This window comes from Crinia signifera, chromosome 6 (assembly GCF_055691185.1).
Source record: "Crinia signifera chromosome 6, ASM5569118v1, whole genome shotgun sequence".
Taxonomy (NCBI): Eukaryota; Metazoa; Chordata; class Amphibia; order Anura; family Myobatrachidae; genus Crinia; species Crinia signifera.
The window spans coordinates 83,555,336-83,580,196 of record NC_139222.1 but is presented as its reverse complement, the minus strand read 5'-3'; the positions used below and the strand labels follow the sequence as shown (position 1 = coordinate 83,580,196).

General features: G+C 38.9%; 1 protein-coding gene across 2 annotated transcripts in view; it reads left to right on the top strand.

Annotated features, from left to right (window-relative positions):
• Positions 1 to 24,861, top strand: part of GRID1 (glutamate ionotropic receptor delta type subunit 1) — an 854,117-nt gene that overhangs the window by 783,080 nt on the left and 46,176 nt on the right. For both annotated transcript variants that reach the window (XM_083146340.1, XM_083146341.1), the window contains exon 13: positions 16,210 to 16,405. In XM_083146340.1, the coding sequence (XP_083002466.1) occupies positions 16,210 to 16,405 (196 nt within the window). The remainder of the gene's footprint in view (positions 1 to 16,209; positions 16,406 to 24,861) is intronic.

Genomic DNA, 24,861 nt, shown 5'->3' with positions numbered 1-24,861 from the left:
TTGGAGCTTTCTAAGCTTTAATCTCTAATATTGCTTGGTTGCAAAAGGGATTCATTTTAGTTATTTTGTCCTATATGTTGCATACTGTATACCACTTCTGTCTTAATATCCTATGTAGAACAAATGTGGCTTCCATTTTTCATCTGTGTAAAGATTTATTGGCCCTTGAGACTTTGAGGAAAGTCATTATCTCTTTGTTATGTCCTGACACAACCATTTGTAAAGCAGACAAAATTCAGAGGAACTTGTTTGTGCTCTGTATTGCCTTTTTTTAGTTTTATCTGTGTGCGTGTGTGTGTGATTTATCTATCTATCTATATATACACTGGGTGCAGGGGACTGCTTAGGTGTTGACACACACATTGGCGGATTCAGGGGGGGCACCCGGGCACGTACCCCCTGTTATTTTTGTAGCTTAGGACCAGCGCTTTCCAACCAGCCCAGCCCCGTGTCTCTAGCCCCCTGGGAACCGGAGATATCGCCTGACAAAGCTGTAACGTTTTTCCCATAGGATAATATGGGACCCGTTAATTCTGACCCCCACCCGGTTCCGACGTTCCTCCACTGGCATCACAGAAGGTTGCTGTTGATTTCATTTAATTCCAAATCGCTGGGCCTTCATGATACCAGGCTGGTCCAGATCGGTCAATCGCTTCCAGAGATATTGTGGATAAACCGATTTTTTCATTTTTGAAATGTAATTTCATGGCTGTTCATGTTCTTTGAGGGCAGATTACTCTGAATGATTTTGGTCCAGTGAAACTGGAGCATTTGGTTCCAAAGCCCACTCCAAAGTTCTTCAATATGATACTTGTCTCATGTAAATGGGTCAGTTGGTTCCGAAGATATAACCGGTTAAATTAGATAACTGGTTAAAGGGGGGGAGGGGTGGTTTTCTCTCCCCCTCACACCAGAAAATGCAGGGACTAGGCTGGTGTAAAAGGGGCTAACCTGGGAATGCATTTTCTGGTGTGAGAGTGGTATTATTTCAAATAGCCGGGACCTGAATACAGCCAGGCTCTGCCACTGTCAGTTTGCTATCACTTCTGCCTGGCGGCGACTGTCCCCCATTTACCGCGAGCATGTATTCCCCCTTAGCAAAGAGCATGTAATCGCACATGGCAACAAGCATGGAACCCTTGGCAATGAGCATGTACATAAGCTGCACTTATGTAGCATAATTTTTAATAGGCATTATGGTGTTTGGCACAATACATAATGGACATAATGGCGTGTAACTTAACGTGTAATGGACATTATGGTGTAAATGTCCCTGTTTATGAAGCGTTTTGTGTATTTTGTATGTATTGTATTAGTGAATGTGAATTTGGGCTCAATCCGTATGGCATTTTATGAATTTTAGCTCAATCTGTGTGGCATTATGTGAATTTTGGCTCAAGCCGTGTGGCATTATGTGAATTTTGGCTCAATCTGTGTGACATTATGTGAATTGTGGTTCAATCCGTATGGATTGTGGCCACCCTGTTGAGTGGCCACACCCCCTTTTCCAGAGCACGCACAACTACATCCTTCACTTTTGTCGCCATGGTGGGCCTGCGTACTTTAAATGCCAGGGCCTATTTTTAATCCCATTGCCACCCTCTCGCTGCCGCTCTCTTAGCATGTACACTGGCACCATTAACACCGCCCCTCCCCCACCCAAACCCTCTTTTATCATGGTGCCCCCCTGTCATTTTAACCTGGATCCGCCCCTGGACACACAGGGTGTACGTGGGTTACACACAGGGTGCAGGGGACTGTGGTGGTTGTGCCACATGGAGCACTGTATAGGTGGTGACATGCAGGGTCTGTGGGTGCTTGTGACACATAGGGTGCAGTGGACTGTAGGGGGGGTGACACAGAGGGTGCAAGGGACTGTATAGATAGTGACACACGGTGCAGGGGACTGTATAGGTGGTGACATGCAGGGTCTGTGGGGGGTGTGACACACAGGGTGCAGAGGACTTTATGGGGTGACACACAGGGTGCAGGGGACTGAATAGGTGGTGGCATGCAGGGGGCAAGGGACTGTATAGATGATGTCACACGGTGCAGGGAACTGTAGGGGGTGACACACAGGGTGCAGGGGACTGTTGGAGGGTGGGTGGCACACAGTGTGCAGAGGACTGTAGGGGGGGACACGCAGGGTCTGTGGGGGTGTATGACACGCAGGGAACTGTGATTTGTTTTGTCTAATTCCATGTTTATCTCCTGCACCCTGAACTGAATCCCAATCCCAAGTTAAAAGTATAAAAATTCTGTTTTTTAAATAAAAATATTTTTAGCATTTTGCACAAAACAGTGATGTTATGCTGTATGAATATTTTCATTAAACATTTAAAAAAAAATAAAAAATTTTTTTTAAAGCGATGAAATTACATAGACAAAAAACCTTACGGTTTCACATGTCCCATTAAGACTTCTTACAAATGATCTGACATTTCAGAAACCTGTTGTAACTCTTCCACTCAAACTCAAAAAAGCAATGAAATTCGATCATTAAGACTGGAATTTTAATGGACGTGTTCCTTGCGCAATACAGATATGGTATGTCATCACAGCCTGTAAGTAAGTGCAGATTCAGCACTCTCACAGAGTGAGATTGCGATCACTCACACAATGGTGGATCTGCTAATTCACAGATACGTTTTTACATTTTGGTGAGTTATTTTGTTTCTGTTCAGAGTAAATACTGACTGCTTTATTTTAACACTTCAATTTAGATTTCAGTTTGAATACACCCCACCCAAATTTAACTCTCTCTGCACTTTACACACCTGCCCCACCTGCAGTGCACATGGTTTTGCCTATTAGAGAGAGATTTTGCTTTTTCAAACAAACTGTGTTAGGCTTACTGTGATAGCTTGATTATACATTCGTCTTTATTAACCAGTTCACTGGCACAGTCACATGGGCTGTAACAACAGATAGCTGTCACATACCATGTGACCATGCTGACTTGCAGGCTGACCTTGGCAATTTCCATTCGTCGTGGTCCGTTAACACAGATGATGATGGTGGGATCTCACCCCAAATGCAGTGAAGTTTATTGTAAAGTCTGTTGGTAAAAGTAGGTAATTTTACAATGGGTTGAATTTTAAAAAGTTTAGTTACTATAAGGGAAAGTATTTAAATATCAGAATTAGATTAGAATGTGCGCTCATAAAATGCAAATGTGAATTTACATTTATAAATAATAAAATATAATTAATTGAAAAAAAAAACTAAAAATCCAACAATCAGTGATATTTATAGAGAATGCAAAATATGTCTTATAGATTGCTAAGGTTTTTAAACAACCGGGTTGGAATCTAATGTTATGAAGATTGAAGTGATGTTCAATGCAACTTTACATACAGTATGTATTTAAAAAAGTACTATACTATATGTGTTATTTAGTAAATTAGTTTACATTTTTTCTAAAAAAAATAATACTGAATATAGAACTTTTCAAAGTATGAAACATTATGTACAATACTGGCATGCTAACTAACACATCTTCATAAATAATAAAACTAGTTTGTTATTTTTATTTCTAGGTGAGTGAAGGAAAGAGTCACTCACCAGATGTGTTTGATTCAGGCTATATGATTTCCATGGCAATTTTATGAGAAGTTTGATTTAAGTAAAGTGACTGAAACCTGCTGCTGGGACCAGTCAGTTATTATACACCATCTGCAGGTTCTACTTTAATTAATAAAGCAAAGGCTTTGAATGTCTTAGCCTTGCTTGACACATTAACCTCTGGTGAGATTTACACTGCCAAAAATGAAAAATAAAAATAATTAAATCATCTTTATGTGCTGAGTAGCATAAAAAAATAGTATTCTCTGATTAAAACAAAAATGTAATTTCAAACATGTATTTGAAATACTTACTTAGTGTTAGAAATGCATGCATTGTGATTAATTATGATAAAGTTATGCACAAACAATTAAGTTACATTACAATTGACTTTAATTTGAACCATTTTGGCAATGAGTAATGTCAATTATGGGTTCGGTTGGTCTCTTTTTTGTGAATTTTTTTGTGAACAGCTGTCTTGGGATAAACTGTCTACCCCATTCATGTCCTGCCCCCTGCCCCCTTACCCCATCAGTGTGCCCCTTCCCTTTAGAATGTAAGCCCTCTTCCCTTACTGTATGTGCTTTTCAAACTCTTACATAAATAATTTTCTACTTGATACTCCCTTTGATGGCATATAACCCCTAATTTTTTTGCCACCCTGATACTTATTTCAGTGTATGCAGATGTATTTAAGTATTTATACTGTGTATTTATCCTACATTGATCTGTAACTCACTGTGTTCTTCTTTTGCCTATTTTTCTTTATATCTGCAGTGCCCATTTACAAAGGGTATTAGTAATACATTTTAGAGATGTGCCTACGAATGTCTAGTTACGCCCCTGTCTAGTTTATATTATTGACAACCAATTTGAGTTTAATATTATTACTACTAGAGATGTGCAGGTCCGGATTTACCCGGATCTCAAACGGGATTTTATTGGCTATCCAGCTGTCACATGTTTTGGAGCAAAAACATGTGACAGCATATAGCCAATAAGATCCTGGTTTGAAATCCGGGTAAATCCGGACCTGCACATCTCTAGAAGTAATAATATTAAACTCAAAATGGTTGTCAATAATTTAAACTAGACAGGGGCGTAATTAGACATTCGTATTCCACATAGCAAGACTTTGCTATGGGCCCCTCATTAGCAACTGATGGTAATAAATGTATATAGAAAATATTACTTAGACTGTAAAGATGGGCCCCCTTTCGCTCTGGGCCCCATAGCAGCTGCACCCCTTGCACCTAGAGATACTTGGAGTTGCTTCAAAATTTCATGCTAATAAAGTTTTATGGTGAAACAGAAAGTTTCACCGAAGTATGATATTCTCGCAATACAATCTTGATGTACGATTGTTTTACCATTGCTCAATGTAGGTCTAATATACTGAACACATTTAACAGCAAAATGCAGGTATACAATGTATACATAAAAAATATGCAGTTTTTTTTAGCAGGATATATTTCCAGATGCATATGCTCCACAACCGAAACATATTCATTGTAAATTCCACATTTAAATACTGACCCAAATGCATTATATTAATTAATGAAATGCATTATTAAATTTAACATCTGGTGTCTTCCTCTTCCCTACTGGCTCATCCCTACGGTGTACTAAAAAGTTGTAATCTTGAATAATAATTTTAATATCAACATATTTTTGGTTTTACCATGTTTAATAGATAGCACTATCACTGCTACTCTAGGCGTAACTCTAACATTGCATTTCATTCTGTTAGAAAAGACGCCCCAACTACATTAATGGTGATTCCTTATAGTCATATGTTTTCTGAACAGGTACAGAAAAATAAAAATAATCATTGCTTATTACCAATGCAAATAATAATTATGATACACAAATCAGACATATTGAAAATACTGTTGACAAAAGAGCTGACACACTAATTTGGCATTTTTAGTTTTAGATAATGACAAAGCTATTTTTCTGCATGTAGAGGAACAGAAAATTACAGAATGATTCAATGATACATGAAGTATCCTTTGCCTTGTTACTTCACTTTATAATTACTAGGCATGAAGCTAGACTCTATATCTGTTTTCAATGACGTCCCAAAACTTCATCCACTAATTTTACATTTGGTATTACCTTGGTCCCAATCCTCCCTACATCCTAATTTATATTACAGAAATGTTCCTGCAATAGAGATTCTTTTTGCATGCCGTGAGTGTTGGCATAGGAGCCGGATAACATTGAAGCAAATAAGAGCCTGGCACATGCCCAGTTCCTATTCAAGTCTATGGTATAGCAGGAGCATGGGCTCATATGTGCCCTGCTATACCATGCTGTCCTTGCCGTGCATATGCGTCGCAGTAGGGATCTAAAAGGACAAATCTTCCATCTTCAATAGAACTCCCATCTTAGTAAATTTACCCATTAGTTTGAACTAGATGTTTTTAAATTGTAATTCCAGAAATATTTTGTTTTGTGGTTTTGTTAGATATTGTACAACTTCTCATAGATCTCTGTAGACCTTTTGAAAGAACACACTTGTGGTTCAAGAGGTAAGAGAATGTTTTAGTTGAATTATTAGATTTTTTTTTATTATACTCTTCAGTACACAAATCACCAAATTAAACAATGCATTGGGTAATTGACCACTTTATGTGAAAATCTACCTTAAACCTCAATGACTAAATGCAGAGATGGCCACTATTGTTCTGCTGCTACTCATAATCGATGACAGTGTGACAACTCCTCGCTTGTAAATATGTTTCCAGTTTAAATAAGAGCTATTGTTATTTGCTGCTCCACTGAGTTTAGGTATAATCACACTTAAATTCAGTTCTCACTTTGGCTCCAAAAGCCAATAAAATCAATAGGGGGTTAACAGGGCATCCTGTAGGAAGTATTGATTTTTCTAGTTAAGAGTATTTATGTATCATGAACTTGGGACAATTATTTTTTAGTGTGCATTGAAACTTTACATGGGGACTTCCTTAACAAATAGTGGGGCAGGTGTATGACCATTCAATATGGGGGAGAAGGGGTATCAGCGCACGTTATGTGCACTGATACCACTTCTCCCCCATGTATGACGGAGCCAGCATGCAGTAAATGACAGGGGGCTTCACACCCCTGTCCATACCGTTCATACATTCAGCCTGCTATCATATAGATAGCAGCATCACTGGTTTTGGCTTCGCCAGCAGCAAGCTGGTGAAGCCCTATCTAAACAGTAGAATAAATGATCTAAATTAGTAAATATAACAATGATTTAAATTAATAGAAGATGTTTAGAGAGCGCCACACAATTTTTGAAAAATTGATTACAGTTTATTATAAAAAATACATATAAAAATAAATATAAAAATACACAATTAGAAATAACTCATACTGTATAAAAAAGTCACAATAAATGACCAAGATATAATTAATAGTATCCGGCTCCAAATCACTCAATTTAGGAATATATAATGAGATTTCAAATTTTCTTAGACACACAACCCTGTGCGCACCAGGGTGTGTGTATTAATTGAAAAAAATAGTCCTCCAAATTTCTTTTTAGAAGATACGTGTATGGCAATTTTTGTCAGTGCCAAAAGAACTTTAAAACTTTGATTGGTGAAAATAACAGGACACCCTGAGAGTTGGATAGGTGTCTAATCACCATGAGGTACAGACTGTACAATATATTGGCTGCAATGTTCCTCTGTATGTGAATGTGAAATATACTTTTTTGCCGCAGAAGAAAAGTTTTCAAATAGGTGAGCTCGCTACGACCCGCTTAGGCTCTAGCTGTATGTGGCGAGCCTCTGTTGTGGGTAGAGCGGGGAGCAAGCCTCACTGACCTGTTGATGTTTGTGACAGGACCTTCTTCTCCAGTGTTAAACGGCTTGCAGACACTTTGAGTAGGTGGCAGCTGTGCGTTATAGAGGATGCAGTCGTTCTCAGGGAAATCAAGATGTGATGAGTGAGGGCTCTGGATAGGTATGGGTCACAAAGTGACAGTCCTTGACGCGTTTCTCCGCAGACGATAACGGCGGTTTCTTCAGAAGGATTGTGGTCGAAAACTTTTCTTCTGCGGCAAAAAAGTATATTTCACATTCACATACAGAGGAACATTGCAGCCAATATATTGTACAGTCTGTACCTCATGGTGATTAGACACCTATCCAACTCTCAGGGTATCCTGTTATTTTCACCAATCAAAGTTTTAAAGTTCTTTTGGCACTGACAAAAATTGCCATACACGTATCTTCTAAAAAGAAATTTGGAGGACTATTTTTTTCAATTAATACACACACCCTGGTGCGCACAGGGTTGTGTGTCTAAGAAAATTTGAAATCTCATTATATATTCCTAAATTGAGTGATTTGGAGCCGGATACTATTAATTATATCTTGGTCATTTATTGTGACTTTTTTATACAGTATGAGTTATTTCTAATTGTGTATTTTTATATTTATTTTTATATGTATTTTTTATAATAAACTGTAATCAATTTTTCAAAAATTGTGTGGCGCTCTCTAAACATCTTCTATTAATTTAAATCATTGTTATATTTACTAATTTAGATCATTTATTCTACTATTTTTATTGACAATTTCCAGAATTGTCTCTGGGAGCGGCCATTATCTAAACTTACCAGATTTGTTCCCCCCCTTTTTTTTGTGTGTATGTATTTGTGTATATATGTGTGCATGTATATGTACATATATATACACTGAGTAGTGGATTTATTAAAAGAGATCGCGCCCGATTATATTCTTTTTATGTTTTTACCCCTATCTAAACAGTAGGGACAGCGTTGTCCCTGCTGTTAGCTCTGGGCTGCGCTGGGGATCTTGCGTGAGTAGCGAGATACTGCGCATGCCCAGTCCAGCCAGCTGGGGGAAAGGAGATAGCGCATCAGTGTAAACTGATGCACTATCTCCAGGAGGGGACATCGCTGGAGGGGGAGTTAGCGCTCCCCCACTTCAGCAGACAAGATGTTAGTATATCTTGTTGGTTTCCTTTCCAACTTCGCCTCGCTAAAGAGGCGAAGCAGGAAGTATTATAGCTGCATGATAAGTGCTGCTATAATACATCTGCCCCACTATGAGAATCCAATATAAATATCCCAATGTAAAGCTCAAGTACTGCAAGGTATATATTCAAAATCTGACATTCCATAGTTCAGTAATAAGTGAAGGAACAAAATCTGCCTATACCTGTTGTACAGTTTTGGTACTGAATCTCATCTGTACCTTAGAAGAATAAGTTTATAAAGTTCCAAATTAACATTGAATAATTGTTGTCTTCTAAATAGTTTATTTTGCGCTAGCAGGTTTGATGCTGGAAACTCAAACAAAGTATCTTTGGAAGTCTATAGTGTTAGAAAGCTAATTGATAGGGAAATACACTAATACATTTTATTCAAAGACATTAATCAAAAACAGTCGTTAAAAAAAAGCTGGATAACAACGATGACAACCTGCCATTTCCGTGTTTTATGTTACATCCCTTTCATGTGCTTTGTTTGTGCTACAGTTCTAAAAACAGATTCATTTAACAGTTTAAAGGACAAAAAGAAAGAGATGAAAGATGTATGCTGAAAGCCAGTGGTTCCCAAACGGTGTGCCATGGCTCCCTGCGGTACCTCAGGATACTTGCAGGGGTGCCACGGGTCGGTGGTCCTGGACCAATTCAATTTATTTATGGTCAATTATTTATGAACAAGACCAGTGCTGATGACTGCCAATCATAAAATATGTGTACAAACAGAAGCAACATAACTGAACCTCAGGATCACATATAAACACAATCGAATTATTTTAATAATTAATAATTTTTTCTACATTTTTTTGGGGCCTAGGGGTGTCGTAAAAATATTCTCATACTCTAGGGCAGTGGTTCACAACCCTGGTCCTCAAGTACCCCCAACAGTGCACGTTTTCCAGGTCACCCAGCAGGTGCACTCATTATTCAGACACATTTTAACCCCTTCCCGCCGCAGCCTGTTTTTGCCTTCCTGACAGAGCCCTTTTTTTCAAATCTGACATTTTTTTTTGCTTTTACTTATCCCAGTGATTTTGAGATTGTTTTCTCGTGACACATTGTACTTCAAGTTAGTGGTAAATTTTGGTCGATACAGTCATACATGCCATTTCAAAAACTGCACCCCTCACAGTATTCAAAACAGCATTTTGGAAGTTTGTTAACCCTTTAGGTGTTTCACAGGAATTAAAACAAAGTGTAGGTGAAATTTCAAAATTTCATTTTTTTTGCAGATTTTCAATTTTAATACATTTTTCTAAGGAACACAGTAGATTTTACTAGAGAAATGTGACTAAAAATTGATTCCCCCAATTCTTTTGTTTTCATAAATATCCTATATGTGGCCCTAGTGTGCACGTTGACCAAACCACAGGCTTCATAATAGAAGGAGCACCTACTTGATTTTGGAGCCTCCTTTTTATAAGATTATTTTTTAGGCACCATGTAGGTTTCTAGGCACCATAAGATGCTAAAAGTTAGGAACCCCCCCACAAGTGACCCCATTTTGCAAACTACACCCCTCAGGGAATTCATCTAGGGGTATAGTGTACATTTCAAACCCCTAGGGGTTTCACCAATTGTGGTACAACAGGGCTGTGAAAATGAAAAATTACATTTTTTACACAAAAATGCAGTTCTGGCTCAAATTTTTTCATTTTCACAAGGAATGAAGGAGACAAAGCACCCCAAAATCTGTGCCCCAATTTCTCCAGAGTACGGCAATGCCTCACATGTGACCAAAAAATACCATTTGGGTGCATGGCAGGACTCAGAAGGGAAGGAGTGATTTTTGGATTTTGCAGCTCAGATTCTGGTGGAATGTTGGTGGGTGCTATGTCGCATTAGCAAGACCCCCGAAGCACCAATACAGTGGAACCCCCCCACAAGTGACCCCATTTTGCAAACTACACCCCTCAGGGAATTCAACTAGGGGTATAGTGTACATTTCAAACCCCCAGGGGTTTCACCAATTGTGGTACAACTGGGCAGTGAAAATGAAAAATTAAATTTTTTACACAAAAATGCAGTTCTGGCTCAAAATTTTTCATTTTCACAAGGAATGAAGGAGACAAAGCACCCCAAAATCTGTGCCCCAATTTCTCCCGAGTACGGCAATGCCTCATGTGTGACCAAAAAATGGCAGGACTCAGAAGGGAAGGAGTGATATTTGGATTTTGCAGCACAGATTCTGGTGGAATGTTGGTGGGTGCTATGTCGCATTAGCAAGACCCCCAAAGCACCAATACAGTGGAACCCCCCCACAAGTGACCCCATTTTGCAAACTACACCCCTCAGGGAATTCATCTAGGGGTATAGTGTACATTTCAAACCCCCAGGGGTTTCACCATTTTTGATACAACTGGGCTTTGCAAATGAAAAATTACATTTTTTTTACACAAAAATGCAGTTCTGGCTCAAAATTTTTCATTTTCACAAGGAATGAAGGCGACAAAGCACCCCAAAATCTGTGCCCCAATTTCTCCCGAGTACGGCAATGCCTCATAAGTGACCAAAAAATACCATTTGGGTGCATGGCAGGACTCAGAAGGGAAGGAGTGATATTTGGATTTTGCAGCACACATTCTGGTGGAATGAATGGTGGGTGCTATGTTGCATTGGCAAGACCCCCGAAGCACCAATACAGTGGAACCCCCCCCACAAGTGACCCCATTTTGCAAACTACACCCCTCAGGGAATTCATCTAGGGGTATAGTGTACATTTCAAAAACTGCAGAAAAAAAATTATATCAACCCTGTGCCAAAAATGCTGTTCAGTGATGTACGTCACTGATCAGCGCTCAGCGGCCACAGGACACCCACAAAAGCAACGTGGGTGTAAAAACAAAACCCCACTGCACTCTCCAAAAAAAAACTGCAGATCAGTGATGCAGTGATGCAACACTGATTAGCAGTGAGGGGCAGCAGGCACACAACTGTGGGTGCAACCTGACAGGGTATATATAAAAAAAAACCTGCACCCCCAAAAAGTTGCTGATCAGTTAATTTATACTGATCAGCACAAAAGGGGGGGCAGCAGGGGGGGCAGCAGTCAGTTGCACAGGCAGCACAACCTTTGGTGCAACTGACAGGTATATATATAAAAAAAAAAACCCTGCACCCCCAAAAAGTTGCTGATCAGCACAGATATACTGATCAGCACAAAAGGGGGGGCAGCAGACACAAAATATAGAACTCTCTATCACTCTCTGTCACTATCTCTCACTATCTCTCACTATCTCTCACTATCTCTCACTCTATGACACTGCAGCAGCAGCACACAGGAAGTCACAAGATCCAGGAAGCATCTAGCTGCTGGCAGCACGCTACCAGCGGTGATCAGGTAAGTATCAGGCAAGGATCAGGTCAGTATATCATGACAGATTGGCACGGTGACCGCTCTGCATGCAATTCCAGACCGGAATAGCATCTGCAGCGCAGTCACCGTTAGTTTAAATCACGCGCCATGGCTGTGATTGGTCCGTCGGTCCGACGGACCAATCACAGCCTTGGGGGCAGGTGGGGTGAGGTGGGGTGAGGTGTGTTCATCACCGGTGACCCCCTCACGCCCCCTCACACCCGGCGGTGATTGATCCCTGTGTTACCGAGCGTCTGATTCGCCGGTAACACAGGAAAACGCTGCGAATGGCTGTTCACATTGAACAGCCAATCGCAGCGATCGCCGACGGGGGGGAGGGACATGCTGGGACATGTCTGCTGTCAGGGACAGCAGACATCGTCCCTCTGTCACTGCGTCCCTAGACGCGGTGACAGTTTAAAGTCATGACGTATATATACGTCATGTGTCGGGAAGTACATCCCGGCCATGACGTATATATACGTCAAATGTCGGGAAGGGGTTAAAAGATCCACAGGTGGAGCTAATTATGTCATTTGTAATTCTGTGTGGAGACCTGGAAAATGTGCACTGTTGGGGGTACTTGAGGACCAGGGTTGGGAACCACTGTTCTAGGGTGCCACGATTTAAAAAAGATTGGGAATCCCTGCTGTGAGCAATAGAATCATGGGCAATTTTTATTCTACTAAATTCCATAAATATTCAACAGCTCTTAAATATATCACACGTGTATATAGCAAACTACTGTATATATTGCATCCAAAATACATTGACATCACAATAAACATGTTTTATAGAGGTGTTCATTTAGTGAATACGAAAGGGCAACAACATTCAGCCTTGCGAGCATGTGGCTCAGGTTTAAGCTCTCGTGGAAAGAACATGTTCTATGCAATTATAGTAACTGTACAGTTGAATGTTAATGATTATTGTCTTTTAAGTCATTGTGTCATATTCTGTTGTATTAGCCAACATGGACAACAAACAGGTGTAAAACAATATATAGGGCCTTATTCAGATCTGAGCTCAGTACAAATCTGTTTGGAAAATGTGCAAAACCATGTGCACTGCAGGTGGGGCAGATGTAACATGTGCAGAGAGAATTAAACTTGGGTGGGGTGTGTTGAAACTGAAATCTAAATGGCAGTGTAAAAAGAACGCAGCCAGTATTTACCCTGCACAGAAACAAAATAACTCTCTCTGCACATGTCACATCTGCCCCACCTGCAGTACACATGGTTTTGCACATTTTCCAAACAAATTTGTACTGAGCTCAGATCTGAATAAGGCCCATAGAACTATAGTGTATACATGACTACATAATCCTATATTCTTGGTCATCATAATTGCATCAGTGAAGGAAGCCTTTATATTAGATTACAGTATATCTATATTATGACAATTCAAGTTCTCATTTATTAAAATAAGAGAACTGTAGCAATGTCAGAGCATTCTGCAATATTACTGCTATATATAGGGCCCTATTTACAGTAATAATGATGCTGATTACCAGCGCCATATTTCTCTTAGTTTGACCATGATACTTTTGAATATTCTGCTTTTATTTACCATAACTTACCTCTCTGAAATAGTCCTTGGCTGTTTGCAATATCTTACTTTATTACATTTTTTACCCATTGCTTTGCTGAACCTGCAAATTATTTCTCTAGTCTGAATTACTGGCAAGAGGGACTGTTGTTTATGCCATCCATAAATGGAGTAAACATTGCAGTCACTAACAAAGGCAGGCTAAGCCTTCTACTTTTTTCGGTCACAGCACAACCAATGTTCAATGGTTTCATCCAAAGTTCTATCCAAATGATATAAAATAGGCCACGCAGTATACATTTAAACAATTCAACTTACTGTATGGTAACATACCTGTTATATGTATATATTTAAATTACCATATGTAATAATTTAATTCATTTCTGTGACCAGGGCAAAACAGCATATAATTTTAACATTATAAGCTGTTCCGAATGGAGAAATGAGCAGTTGTTAGGAACCATGGATTTTCATAGAACATTTAGACATATAGGGTGGAATATAATAGGGTGTGAGTATCGGATAATGAGAGATTTTGGGAGAGTTTTCCCATTTTTTAAAGTAGCAATCATTTACACTGCAAACCCAGGTCGATTTTTGATTGCCGCTTTAAAAAATATATTTTTTTTTAAATTGGAAAACTCTTGCAAAATATCTCACTTTTTGATTCTCACACCATATTACATTTCCCAGATGAAGTATGCAAATACTCTTATCGTGATTGGTAGGAAACACCATAAGTGGGTAGCAACATAGTTGATAGATGGAAACTAGAGAAAAGTGAAAACACAGGGAGTTTTATATGAGTTTATTGTGTATTGGGGGTGGGTGGAGGGTTTTGAAGGTAGTTTGACTACTGTTATTTTATTTGGCTTCTGGAAAACAGAGGAAGACAGTCACTATAATAATGTGCAGTAGATCATCAAAAAATCTGCAGGAGTCAAGTCAAGAGGAGAGAAATCACACATAAGTTTTGATTTTTTTGTAGTGTATTGAGAACGGAATAGACATATTTTTACAATGTTTCTATGTGGAAGTGAGAGAAACAGGAGCCAAGTGTTACGAATAGTGCAAGTTTGAGGAAATTTGATGAGATACATTTGAGGGTAGGTGGTGACAGGAAAATGTTCAGCTCTATTTTGGAAGTTTTGAGGTATATTAGAAAAGTGGGGTAAAAATTGGATGGAGGGGTGTGGCAACATTTACCTATGTGTATAAGTGTTTATGTGTTTATGACCGCTATTTAAAAAGGAGTTAGTAATTCAGCCAGTATTAAGGTGGTACTGGAGTCTGAATGGGTGGATCATTTTATCCAAATGAGATATACAGTGAGAAAAGACAATGGACCAAAACAGTATTATGGGACTCTAGCAGATAGTGGTCATGTACAGGAGGTTGTGCCAGAGATAATGTCAACCACACTCCTTGACACAGAGCCATAATTAGAGAGAAATGAGTGGTGCCCCCAAGAGTGAAAGATTCCGTGGTCAATTTTCATAAATGTCATAACTTCACATGTGTAGGTAGAGGGGCCAGCCCAGGGTGAATTATTGCTGTAGCAAGACAATAATGCATCATGGTGGAACTGATATCAGTATTGTCATGTGTAATTGACAGATGTGTCCACATACATCTTGGCTATTTTTCTCAATTTGGCAAACCATGCAAAATACGGCTTAGCTGTTTTTCCAAATGTAGCAAGTAGATGGATTCTAAAAAAATGTTTGCAGCAGTAGAATTTGCATAAAGTAATAGATTAGAGAAGCAATTTTTTAGAAAAATCACAAAGCGTGACTTTTGCAGAGTCCAAGGTGTGCCAAAGTATGCCATACATAGCACAATAAAACAAATAATGTATGTGGACACATCTATAAGTTAATGCTTCTTGCTTACACATACAGATTATTTTCACTCATTTTACACTAAATTGTACATTATTTCTATTTGAATTACTTTAGGCCTGCATGGTCTGTAATTTGTTTCTAACTCAGCAGATTGTGTACGTGATGCTTCGTTATGATGTTGTCTATCATCAACTTTACAGCAATACATTTAAATGAGGTTAATATGAATCTTTAACGTAGATGTGTTATGGACTGTGTTAGAGACAACCTTTCTAAAAATGTAGACTTACTTCATTAGCTTTTAGCTGCTGTTTTCACTGTTGTATTTTCTAGAGATCTATTACTTATATATCCTTTAGTCAATCATTTGTCCCAAAAAAACTGTAAACTGATGATTATTCTTAATGTGTTCAATTTGTTTCAGTAAAACTAATTAGACATCAGTAACCATTTTCACAAATGAACACTATATAACAATACTTTTTTGTTTCAACAAAACATTCTTAAGCAGGATTTTTACTTAATGTACATTGGTAACATCACAAACCTAAAATGTTTCAGTGTAAACATATTTCTGTAATATGTAAATATGGAAAATATTTTTTTTTATTTGAGTATGTTTTCTGATTAAAAAATTGTTGAAAGAAAAAAAAATCTTTCCTATCTGCATAATTGCCACATTTAAGTAAATAATTCTACTGCATGAATTGGGTGTAAAAAATATTTATATATTATATTACCATATTTTGTGAGAAAATATACATTTTATGTTTAAATTCAAATTTAGAAATGACCATCACTAACAGAAGAGGCAGCCATTTTGTTGCCTAAAATGTAATTAGGAAAAACGATAATATTTTTATCTCCGTTTATGATTTTGTTTTGTAGAACATTTCAAGACTTGGCTAAGCAAATGGATTTATCATATGGTACAGTTAAGGATTCAGCTGTATATGAATATTTTAAAGCAAAAGGAACAAACACCTTGGAACAAGACAGCATGTTTGCAGAACTATGGAGGACTATTAGCAAAAACAATGGTGCTGATAATTGTGTTTCCAGCCCTTCTGAAGGCATTAGGAAGGTATGCAAAATTTCTTGATTCATAACTGTGCTAAACGTACAATAAATCAAAATAGGTCATACCCATATTATTAAAAGATTTGTGTTTGCATGTTCCCCTGGAGATTGGGTGTGCTGAGTGTATATAGAGCCATCTGGTACTTGAGATTCATCATAAGGGTTAACATACTCCTAAGTCTGCCCCCATACGTCCGTAAAAATACTGTAGTCAATGGGAGTCTGGGGGCAGGCCTATAAAGAGTGCTTGAAGCTTATTTCAGCATATTCAAGCAACTTTCACTGTGCTTTATTTAGAATTGGGAATAAAATGGTAATAAAAAACAGTTCTAAAATAGTTTTAAGTCTGTAATAATGGACTTAAAAAGGTAAGAGTACCCTGGTCACAAGCATACACTCTTTAGGCAGATTTGTAGCATTTAGAATCAAATGGTATTTCAAAAATACAAAACACCCCTGATCATGCATGGTCAGTGCATTTACAAATTGATCTGTCAAAAAATTATTAAATTCCCCAAAATGATACCTAGTTATGCCATCCGTAAGGAAGTCTTCAATTAATCAGTAACATATAGTACAGTATCTTAAATACAATCACAACTTCATACAATCGGTTAACCAAACCAATTCAAGACTAATTAGTAAATATAATGTTCTAATTGCCTCTGTGGAACATTCATTTGTTAAGAACATAAATGCAGGTGGTTTGTTAATTGTGATTTAAATGGCAAAAAAAGTCCCTATAAACTATATCAATCTAAGATAAAAATAATAGAAATACTTTACAGTTCATAAGCAAGAAAAAAAACTGTAAATTCACATAGTTTTTATGGTTTTGTTGTTTGATGCTTAAAGGAAATATACTTGATTTCTTGTTTTCAGATCCAGCTAAATTAATTTCCCTAAATGTTGAAACATAGGCGGTTGACTCGAGGTACTCACCCTGGGAACACTCAGCAATTCATGGGGATTTCCATGAAAACACTGGGCATTCCCTTGGAAATCATCGGGTGACATCACCAGGTGGTAATGGGATTTTTTTAAGCGCTTAAAAATAATTAGTGTCTTTTTTGTGCCAAACTTTAATTCCTGCCAAAGAGAAATGGTTAAAATGTTTACACTCTATTGAGTGACTTAGTTTGAAAGGTGTAGCATGGATCTCCTTAGTTGTAGCTTGTTGTACTGCTACTTTCACTTACCCTAACATTCCCTACCTGGGCCCAGGTGTAAGTAAGGGTGTCCATGCTCATAATCCTTTAATTACAGCAGCCCATCCCTCTTCGAGTTGCTATGGTATGTGGGATGTGGGAGACTTCAGCTACGGGTGTTTCTTCCGCTACTTGGTATAATCCTGTGCAGTGAAGATCAGGGAGCCACCCAGGCAGGCAGTGTGGTGGAAGAAGGTAGTATACAGAAGGTAAAATAGCTGCAGTAGCCTTCTGTCTTCTGTAAACTACCTTCCCCCACCACACTGCCTGCCTAGGTGGCTCCTTGATCTTCACTGTACAGGATTACACTGTGGTGGGAGAAACAGCCGTAGCTAAAGTCTCCCACATACCATAGCAACATGAAGAGGGATGGGCTTCTGTAATTAAAGGCTACTGTGCACAGACACCCTTACTTACACCTGGGCCCAGGTAGGGAAAGTTAGAGTAAGTGAAAGTAGCAGCACCACAAGCTACAACTAAGGAGATCCATAATACACCTTTCAAAATAAGTCACTCAAAAGAGTGTAAACATTTTAAATTATTTTTAACTATTTTTGTCAGGAAATAAAGTTCAGCATAAAAAAAGACACACATTATTGCTATTTACTACGGTTTTAATATAGTACCTGCTCACCATATATTACAGCGCTGTTATACACACATTTTAACATCACCAGATGTTAGCTGACTGCCCAGTAGCTCCCTAATGGGCACATGTAGATAAGTGACCTGAGACTCACTTTTTATATACAATATGCATGCGTGCACCACATATTTTGATGGTTGGTGGCCATTGAAAGATATGGGAGGTTCCCCTTTGCCTGAGAATGGATGTTTATGTAAAATATCCATTCTCATGCCTTGCATGCGAACCTGCGGTGAGAGGGGGGTTGGGCGGTCCTGCATTCGCAAGGCGGGCTCTGGTGGACTCGCAAGGCTGTGAATTTGGCTGTGAATCAACCAGAATAACCCCCATTGTGTAGTTGCATGCATTGTAGTTACACTAAGTGGTACTGTTTTATACAAATTGCAGTATCAGATGGTGCTACCGTAAAGTAGTTATTTTGTGTAGCGCGTCTTGAGATGAAAAGGATGAGGGGAATAAAAGGTTAAAGACGCACTTTTTGTGGGTTTTTCTTATGTTTGCATAGAGCTTATTTGCCTTCAAATTGTTCAATGGTTAAACCAATATATTTATATTATGTGAAAAAAACTAAGATTAGTACGTGGTTTTATGCATTGTGATTCAAATAAGAGAATGAAAAATGTACTGTATGTCACATTTTGTTAGTAGAAGCTTTATTTTAACTGTTATGTGGTCTGAGACCAAAACCATTTCTGTGAAGTACTTGTAGTTTTATTGAAGCCCTTTGTGTGCTATTGTCTTAATTGCTCTGTGGCTACAGAAAATGAATGTGGTGTTTCATGTCTCTTATTTCAAGATGCTAGGAAAAATTTTCAGAAAGCAAGAAAAGGAGAGTAGAAATTGTAGGTATGGATGGTTTTTTCTTTAAGTATAAAGTAGTTCCTTCAACAAGTAAGCATGGTAAGTAAAGTAGGCAAGTAGTGGGCACAGGTGACATTACGATTTAAATAAATAAGCATCTATTATTTAGAATGGAATCTTCTCAAAGCTTTCATTTTGTTCTGATGGAATTATTACAATTATCTTGTCTTGATATGTCTATAGATAAAAGGCTGCCGTTTGCTAAACATAGACTTTAATAGAACATCCTGACATGAGAACGTGCTTTCTGGCAGAACATTTCAAGGTTGGCTTTTTAAAAAGTGCACAGAGAATAATTCAACTTAAAAGCCAAAGATTATCAGTCATAATGATACTTGTAATGTAAGGGCAGACAGCTTCCGAATGTTTGTGGGTGACATCTTTAGAATGTAAGACAACGAGTGACAGATCCCATTCATCTTCTTCATTAGAGCTGGAGATTCACTCCATTATACAGGATAAGCAGATGGTGACTGTTCAGGAAAAAAAATTGGGTACTTGTTTCCTATCTGGGCGCCCGTCGCGGGCATCGCGGGTACATTTATGTATGGCCGCGACGCGACCGACGCGATGCCCGCGATTTCCCATTGAAACCAATGTTAAACTTGGAAATCGTGTCGGTCGCGTCGCGGCCGGCCATAAATGTACCCGCGATGCCCGCGACGCGATGCTCACGATTTCCCATAGGAATCAATGTTAAAAGCCGCGATGGACCCGATTTTACTGTTAAATGCCTCAATCCACCCGATTTGGCCATAGGAATCAATGTTAAATGGGCCACAGAGCCCATTAACCCTTAAATGTCCCCCCCAATTTTTGACGCCACCCCACGATCGACGCCAACCCGAAGCGTGGCGAGCGCAGCGAGCCCGCGAGGGGCGGCGGTACGCGTCCTCCGACCTTTTCATGCCCTACTATCCACTAGGGCGTGGTGTGAGAATATAATAGTGTGGCGAGCGCAGCGAGCCACCGAGCCCGAAGCGTGGCGAGCGCAGCGAGCCCCGCGAGGGGACGCGGATACCTTCACAATTATGCGCGTCCCCTCACGGCCTTCACAGTGAAGGTATCCGCGTCCCCTCGCGGGGCTCGCTGCGCTCGCCACGCTTCGGGCTCGGTGGCTCGCTGCGCTCGCCACACTATTATATTCTCACACCACGCCCTAGTGGATAGTAGGGCATGAAAAGGTCGGAGGACGCGTACCGCCGCCCCTCGCGGGCTCGCTGCGCTCGCCACGCTTCGGGATGGCGTGGATCGTGGGGTGGCGTCAAAAATTGGGGGGGACATTTAAGGGTTAATTGGGCCTAATTCAGGGTTAATATGGCCAAATCGGGTCAATTGAGCCATTTAACAGTGAAATCGCGGTCAATCAGCCTTTTTAACATTGTTCCCTATGGGAAAATCGCGGTGATCGCGGTCATCGCGGGCATCGCGACCATCCAATTTTACCGGCGATGCCCGCGATGACCGCGATCACCGCGATTTTTACCCCCGATGACCGCGATTTTGATCGTGGGCGCCCAGATAGGAAACAAGTACCAAAAATTGCATTTTATTAGAACTTTGATTAAGACACAGTGTTTTAATTCTTTATCTAAATGTATTGTGGCTTTAAAACAGTATGAGGCAAATGCAACACTTTTTAGCTAATTACCACTGCTACAGGTTTCTTTGCTGCTGTTATGGGAACTGCATTGATTCTTCCTTTCTGTGTAGGCGTTTATCAATGGTATGTGGCATCAATAATTTGCTGAGAATATCTAAGTTGTAATATAGAGTTTTCAAATAGAAATACATTATCGACGTTGGATTGATTACGTTGTTATTAAGACCCAAGTCTATTCTAGTGTTGTAGGAAATGCAATTAATATAATCTTGGTACCTGGTTTGAATAGAAATTCAGTGCATATTATGAAAGCACTTTTTTTCATTGAATGTATTTAGACCAAATCTTTACTCTTACTGCACAAATTGTTTTGCAGATTTTATGTAAACAGATATTGTCTGTTAATATGCAGTGATGTTTTATTATTTTCATTATGAGTATTATTATCAACAACATATTTGGTTTAAGTTCTTTAAGTAAATGATACTTGTGTTAACAGCAGTATTGCAGTTACTTAAGACCAAATGAGTGTATTTTAAGGAAAAATAGACCCTTTATTTTAAATTATCATGAATATTCAGACATCTTTTATTTCTGTGGCCTGCATAAAAGTACCTGCCTTACAGGCCATTTTATGGTCACCCAATTCATCATTGACATCAAAAGCATTGTAGATAGCAGCTTCCCATATGTTACAAATTTATTTAATTGGTTTCTGTTAGTACAATAATTTTTTTATAGTTGTTTCTATTTTACACGCTTAACATATTTACATTCAGATAAGTTAATGCATGATAGTTTCTGAATAATTACTGTTCAGTGTTTGTACATATATGATAATCACTCTGCTCTTTTATATGTTCATCATCATCTGATTTGGTGATCAAACATATAGTATTTGGTTTTCCCAATGGTCATGCTTCTAATTCCAAGCTGTTAACTCTATATTATACTCATGCCTCATTCAGGTGTACAGGGCAGCAGTTATTCTGGAATCTACAATTAGCTCCTCTGCTGACTTGCTGGATCATTATTTATTTATTTATTATGACTCGTTTAGCATGCACATATTCCGCAGCGCTTTACAGAGAATATATGAACAATCACATCAGTCCCTGCCCCAGTGGAGCTTACAAACTTTCTTTCCGACCACATACACACACACATTAATCTAGAGTTACTTTTGTTAACCTACCAGTATATTTTTGGATTGTGGGGGGAAACCTGAGTACCCAGAGGAAACCCACGCAAGAATGGGGAGAATATACAAACTCCGCACAGTTAGGGCAATGGTGGGAATGGAACCCATTAACTCAGTCCTGTGAGACAGTAATGCTAACTATTACATACTGATCATTCTGAAAATCCTGCTATGGCCAGCATTAAGGTTTTTTGTGTGCTGGTGAGTATCTGTTGACATGTTTTTGTTCCCTCTCTTATATCATCCAATTATACAAATTAAACTTAATTTAATTTAGCTTTTGCAAAACTGTTAACCCATGCTGTTATGCAGCTGATGGGCTGTTTTTTTCTACCCATTAAGTAGCTAAAAGTAACTTTCATTTTTATAAGGATTTAAGCCAGTAAAAACTACTCATGTCTATAAAAACATGATCTAAGCTATGCTATTGCAATTGCACTAAATCTAGACCTTTTTATTTACCTACAGTACTTTATTAGTGAAAAATATGAAGATCAGCTGATAATCTCCATACTGTGCTTTGCATTGTACAAATTACATTTCATTTAGCTGAAACTCTCCAATACTTTTTTGGGATTTGTTTAATGTCACCTACATATTCAATTCTAAGTGCGTCATCCACAGGAAACAAGACATTGGGGAATAGGAATGAAAAGTAAAGGTGACCTTTGAGCTTTTAAAATGAAATACATTTCACTTATGTCAAGATGTGTGTCTCTAAGCATCTATGTCTTAAAAAAAGAATGAGAATAGAGTGCATCATTGTATGTGATCTCTTTTTTTAATTAAAGCTAATTTGAAAAATGATTTTTTTTTTTATGTACCATTAACATCTTATATTAGTGGTGTATAGATATATTGTACAGCAGTACCAAATAAAAATATTGAAATTAAAAGTTTTACAAATTTCTTGTTCCCACACTGCGGGGTCTCTGACACCTTGTATTTGATGCTGGCTGGATCCTGGCTCCTATACAATGTAGTTGACAGACGTGTGCATGTGCAGTAGCAGTGATGATACTGTGCATGTGCAAAAGGCTGGCTGGCCATGCTCTAATGGCTAATTCCCATAAAATCCAGCTAAGACTGACAATCAGGCAGGGAGTGGCTTACTACGCACAACCAGTTGTCTGCTAATCACAGTCCAGACTAGCAGTCCCAGAGGAAGGAAACATCTCCCTTTGGGACTACCTTTAGTGTCTGTGACTGACAGGACTTCAACTAGGAAGTCACTGCCAGTCAGTTTAGCAAGTGCAAACTCATTGACACTGAGCAAGGTGGCTGATATTACTACTAGGGGATACAGTCCATAGGCAAAATCCACCACTGTTTTTTCTTTACCTCCAGTACACTTTTAATATTTTTTTTTTGTACAATTGATAAAAAAAAAAATAGAATAAAAAATAAAGTAACATTCTTGTCATACTGTAGATGTATTTGATTTTAAAGTTCTATTTAGTTAAATTAATGGTGATGCAACCAAACATTAAATATGTACAACACAACTAATTTGAAAAGATGGTGACGGGAGGGTTGGAGATTACATTATGCTGTTTATTTAAGTAAAAAATAATTGACAGGCAAAAAACATATTAAGTCAGCATGCCAACAGTCAGAATACCATCAGCAAATTCATAACAGTCATGTCACAACCCATACAAAAACACAGAGCACCTACTAATCAGATACTACTAGTACTAGAAGATGTTGGTGGTGTCAAAGAGTTGGACGAAGGACTTAAGTATATTATGTTCGTAAAAACGAATAGATCTGGAAGTCGAAGGCATAATAACTGGTTACATGAGTTTAAAGTGTATAAATGTTAGTATGTTTTAGTATTTCAACACAATTAATTACCAATCATCAACTGCATAGAACAATGTGAGGGAGAGGGGTTGTTTTAGTTTTTTTTTTCTTGTTATGAAGTTCAGTATTATTTAGCACTCTCTCTTTTCCATTGAATCAGTCCCAGCCCCCTTCTTTTGTCAACCTATTTTTTGTATTAAACTGCCATCAAAGTCTGGTTTCCCACTCCTTTATTCTTCCCAGAAACCAGCAAGGATTCATCTAGATCACAAGTTTTGTCCAGTATTTTTGTAAGACTAGATAGGCATATGGTTGTTAAAAGTAAATTGACCAACATGAAGGTTGACCTTGCCCTAACAGTTGGTCCAAGGGAAGTGAAATGAGATGGTATGGTGTACTATTTCCACTTTTGTTAGGTGCTTTGCCCTGGCATACTGTATGAAAATGTTATATATTATAATATAACTCAAGAGGTTACAAACAAACAGTTGGATGAGGCTTAACAGATATAAATGTATTTATTTTGAAGTGATGCACAGATGGAGCGAGCTCCATCTTTGCAGAGGCTCACGCGCCCCTTTGCAAACGTAGCCAGCCGCTGGTCCCTGCCACCTCCCCCACTGGTCCCCCTTGCTTCACCGACACCCCCGCCCCCCAAAACTGGGCAGCATCTCCCTGGAGCGGAGATGGGCAGGGAGACGCTGCCCAGCCGCCGTGATACTGGGATGCACGTGTGTGTGAGACGCACGTGAGTCCCAGTCTCTATCGCCAGCGCTCGCCAGCACAAGGGATCTGGTGTGCGCCGGCCAAGGATGATGCCCGCTCCATCTGTATGGATTCTCAATCCATATTCTAGATTATTGTTACAAACCAGATATAAGGGTTTGTAATATTTAATCAGTTGTATTTCCTAGTGCATTTTTGTAGACAAACATTATACTGCTTGAACTCCTACCTTTTGTTTTAGAGCAGACCTATTAAAATTGCTCTTTTTAAACTGGTTCTGCATTTGAGCAGTTATCTTCTTCCCGTCTCCTCCCCCCCTGTGGAGTGCCGTGCGACTCCACAGGGGGAGGAGACTTGGTGAAAAGTAAGTGGATGAAGCCCTTATCAACTTACTTTTCACCAAGTCTCC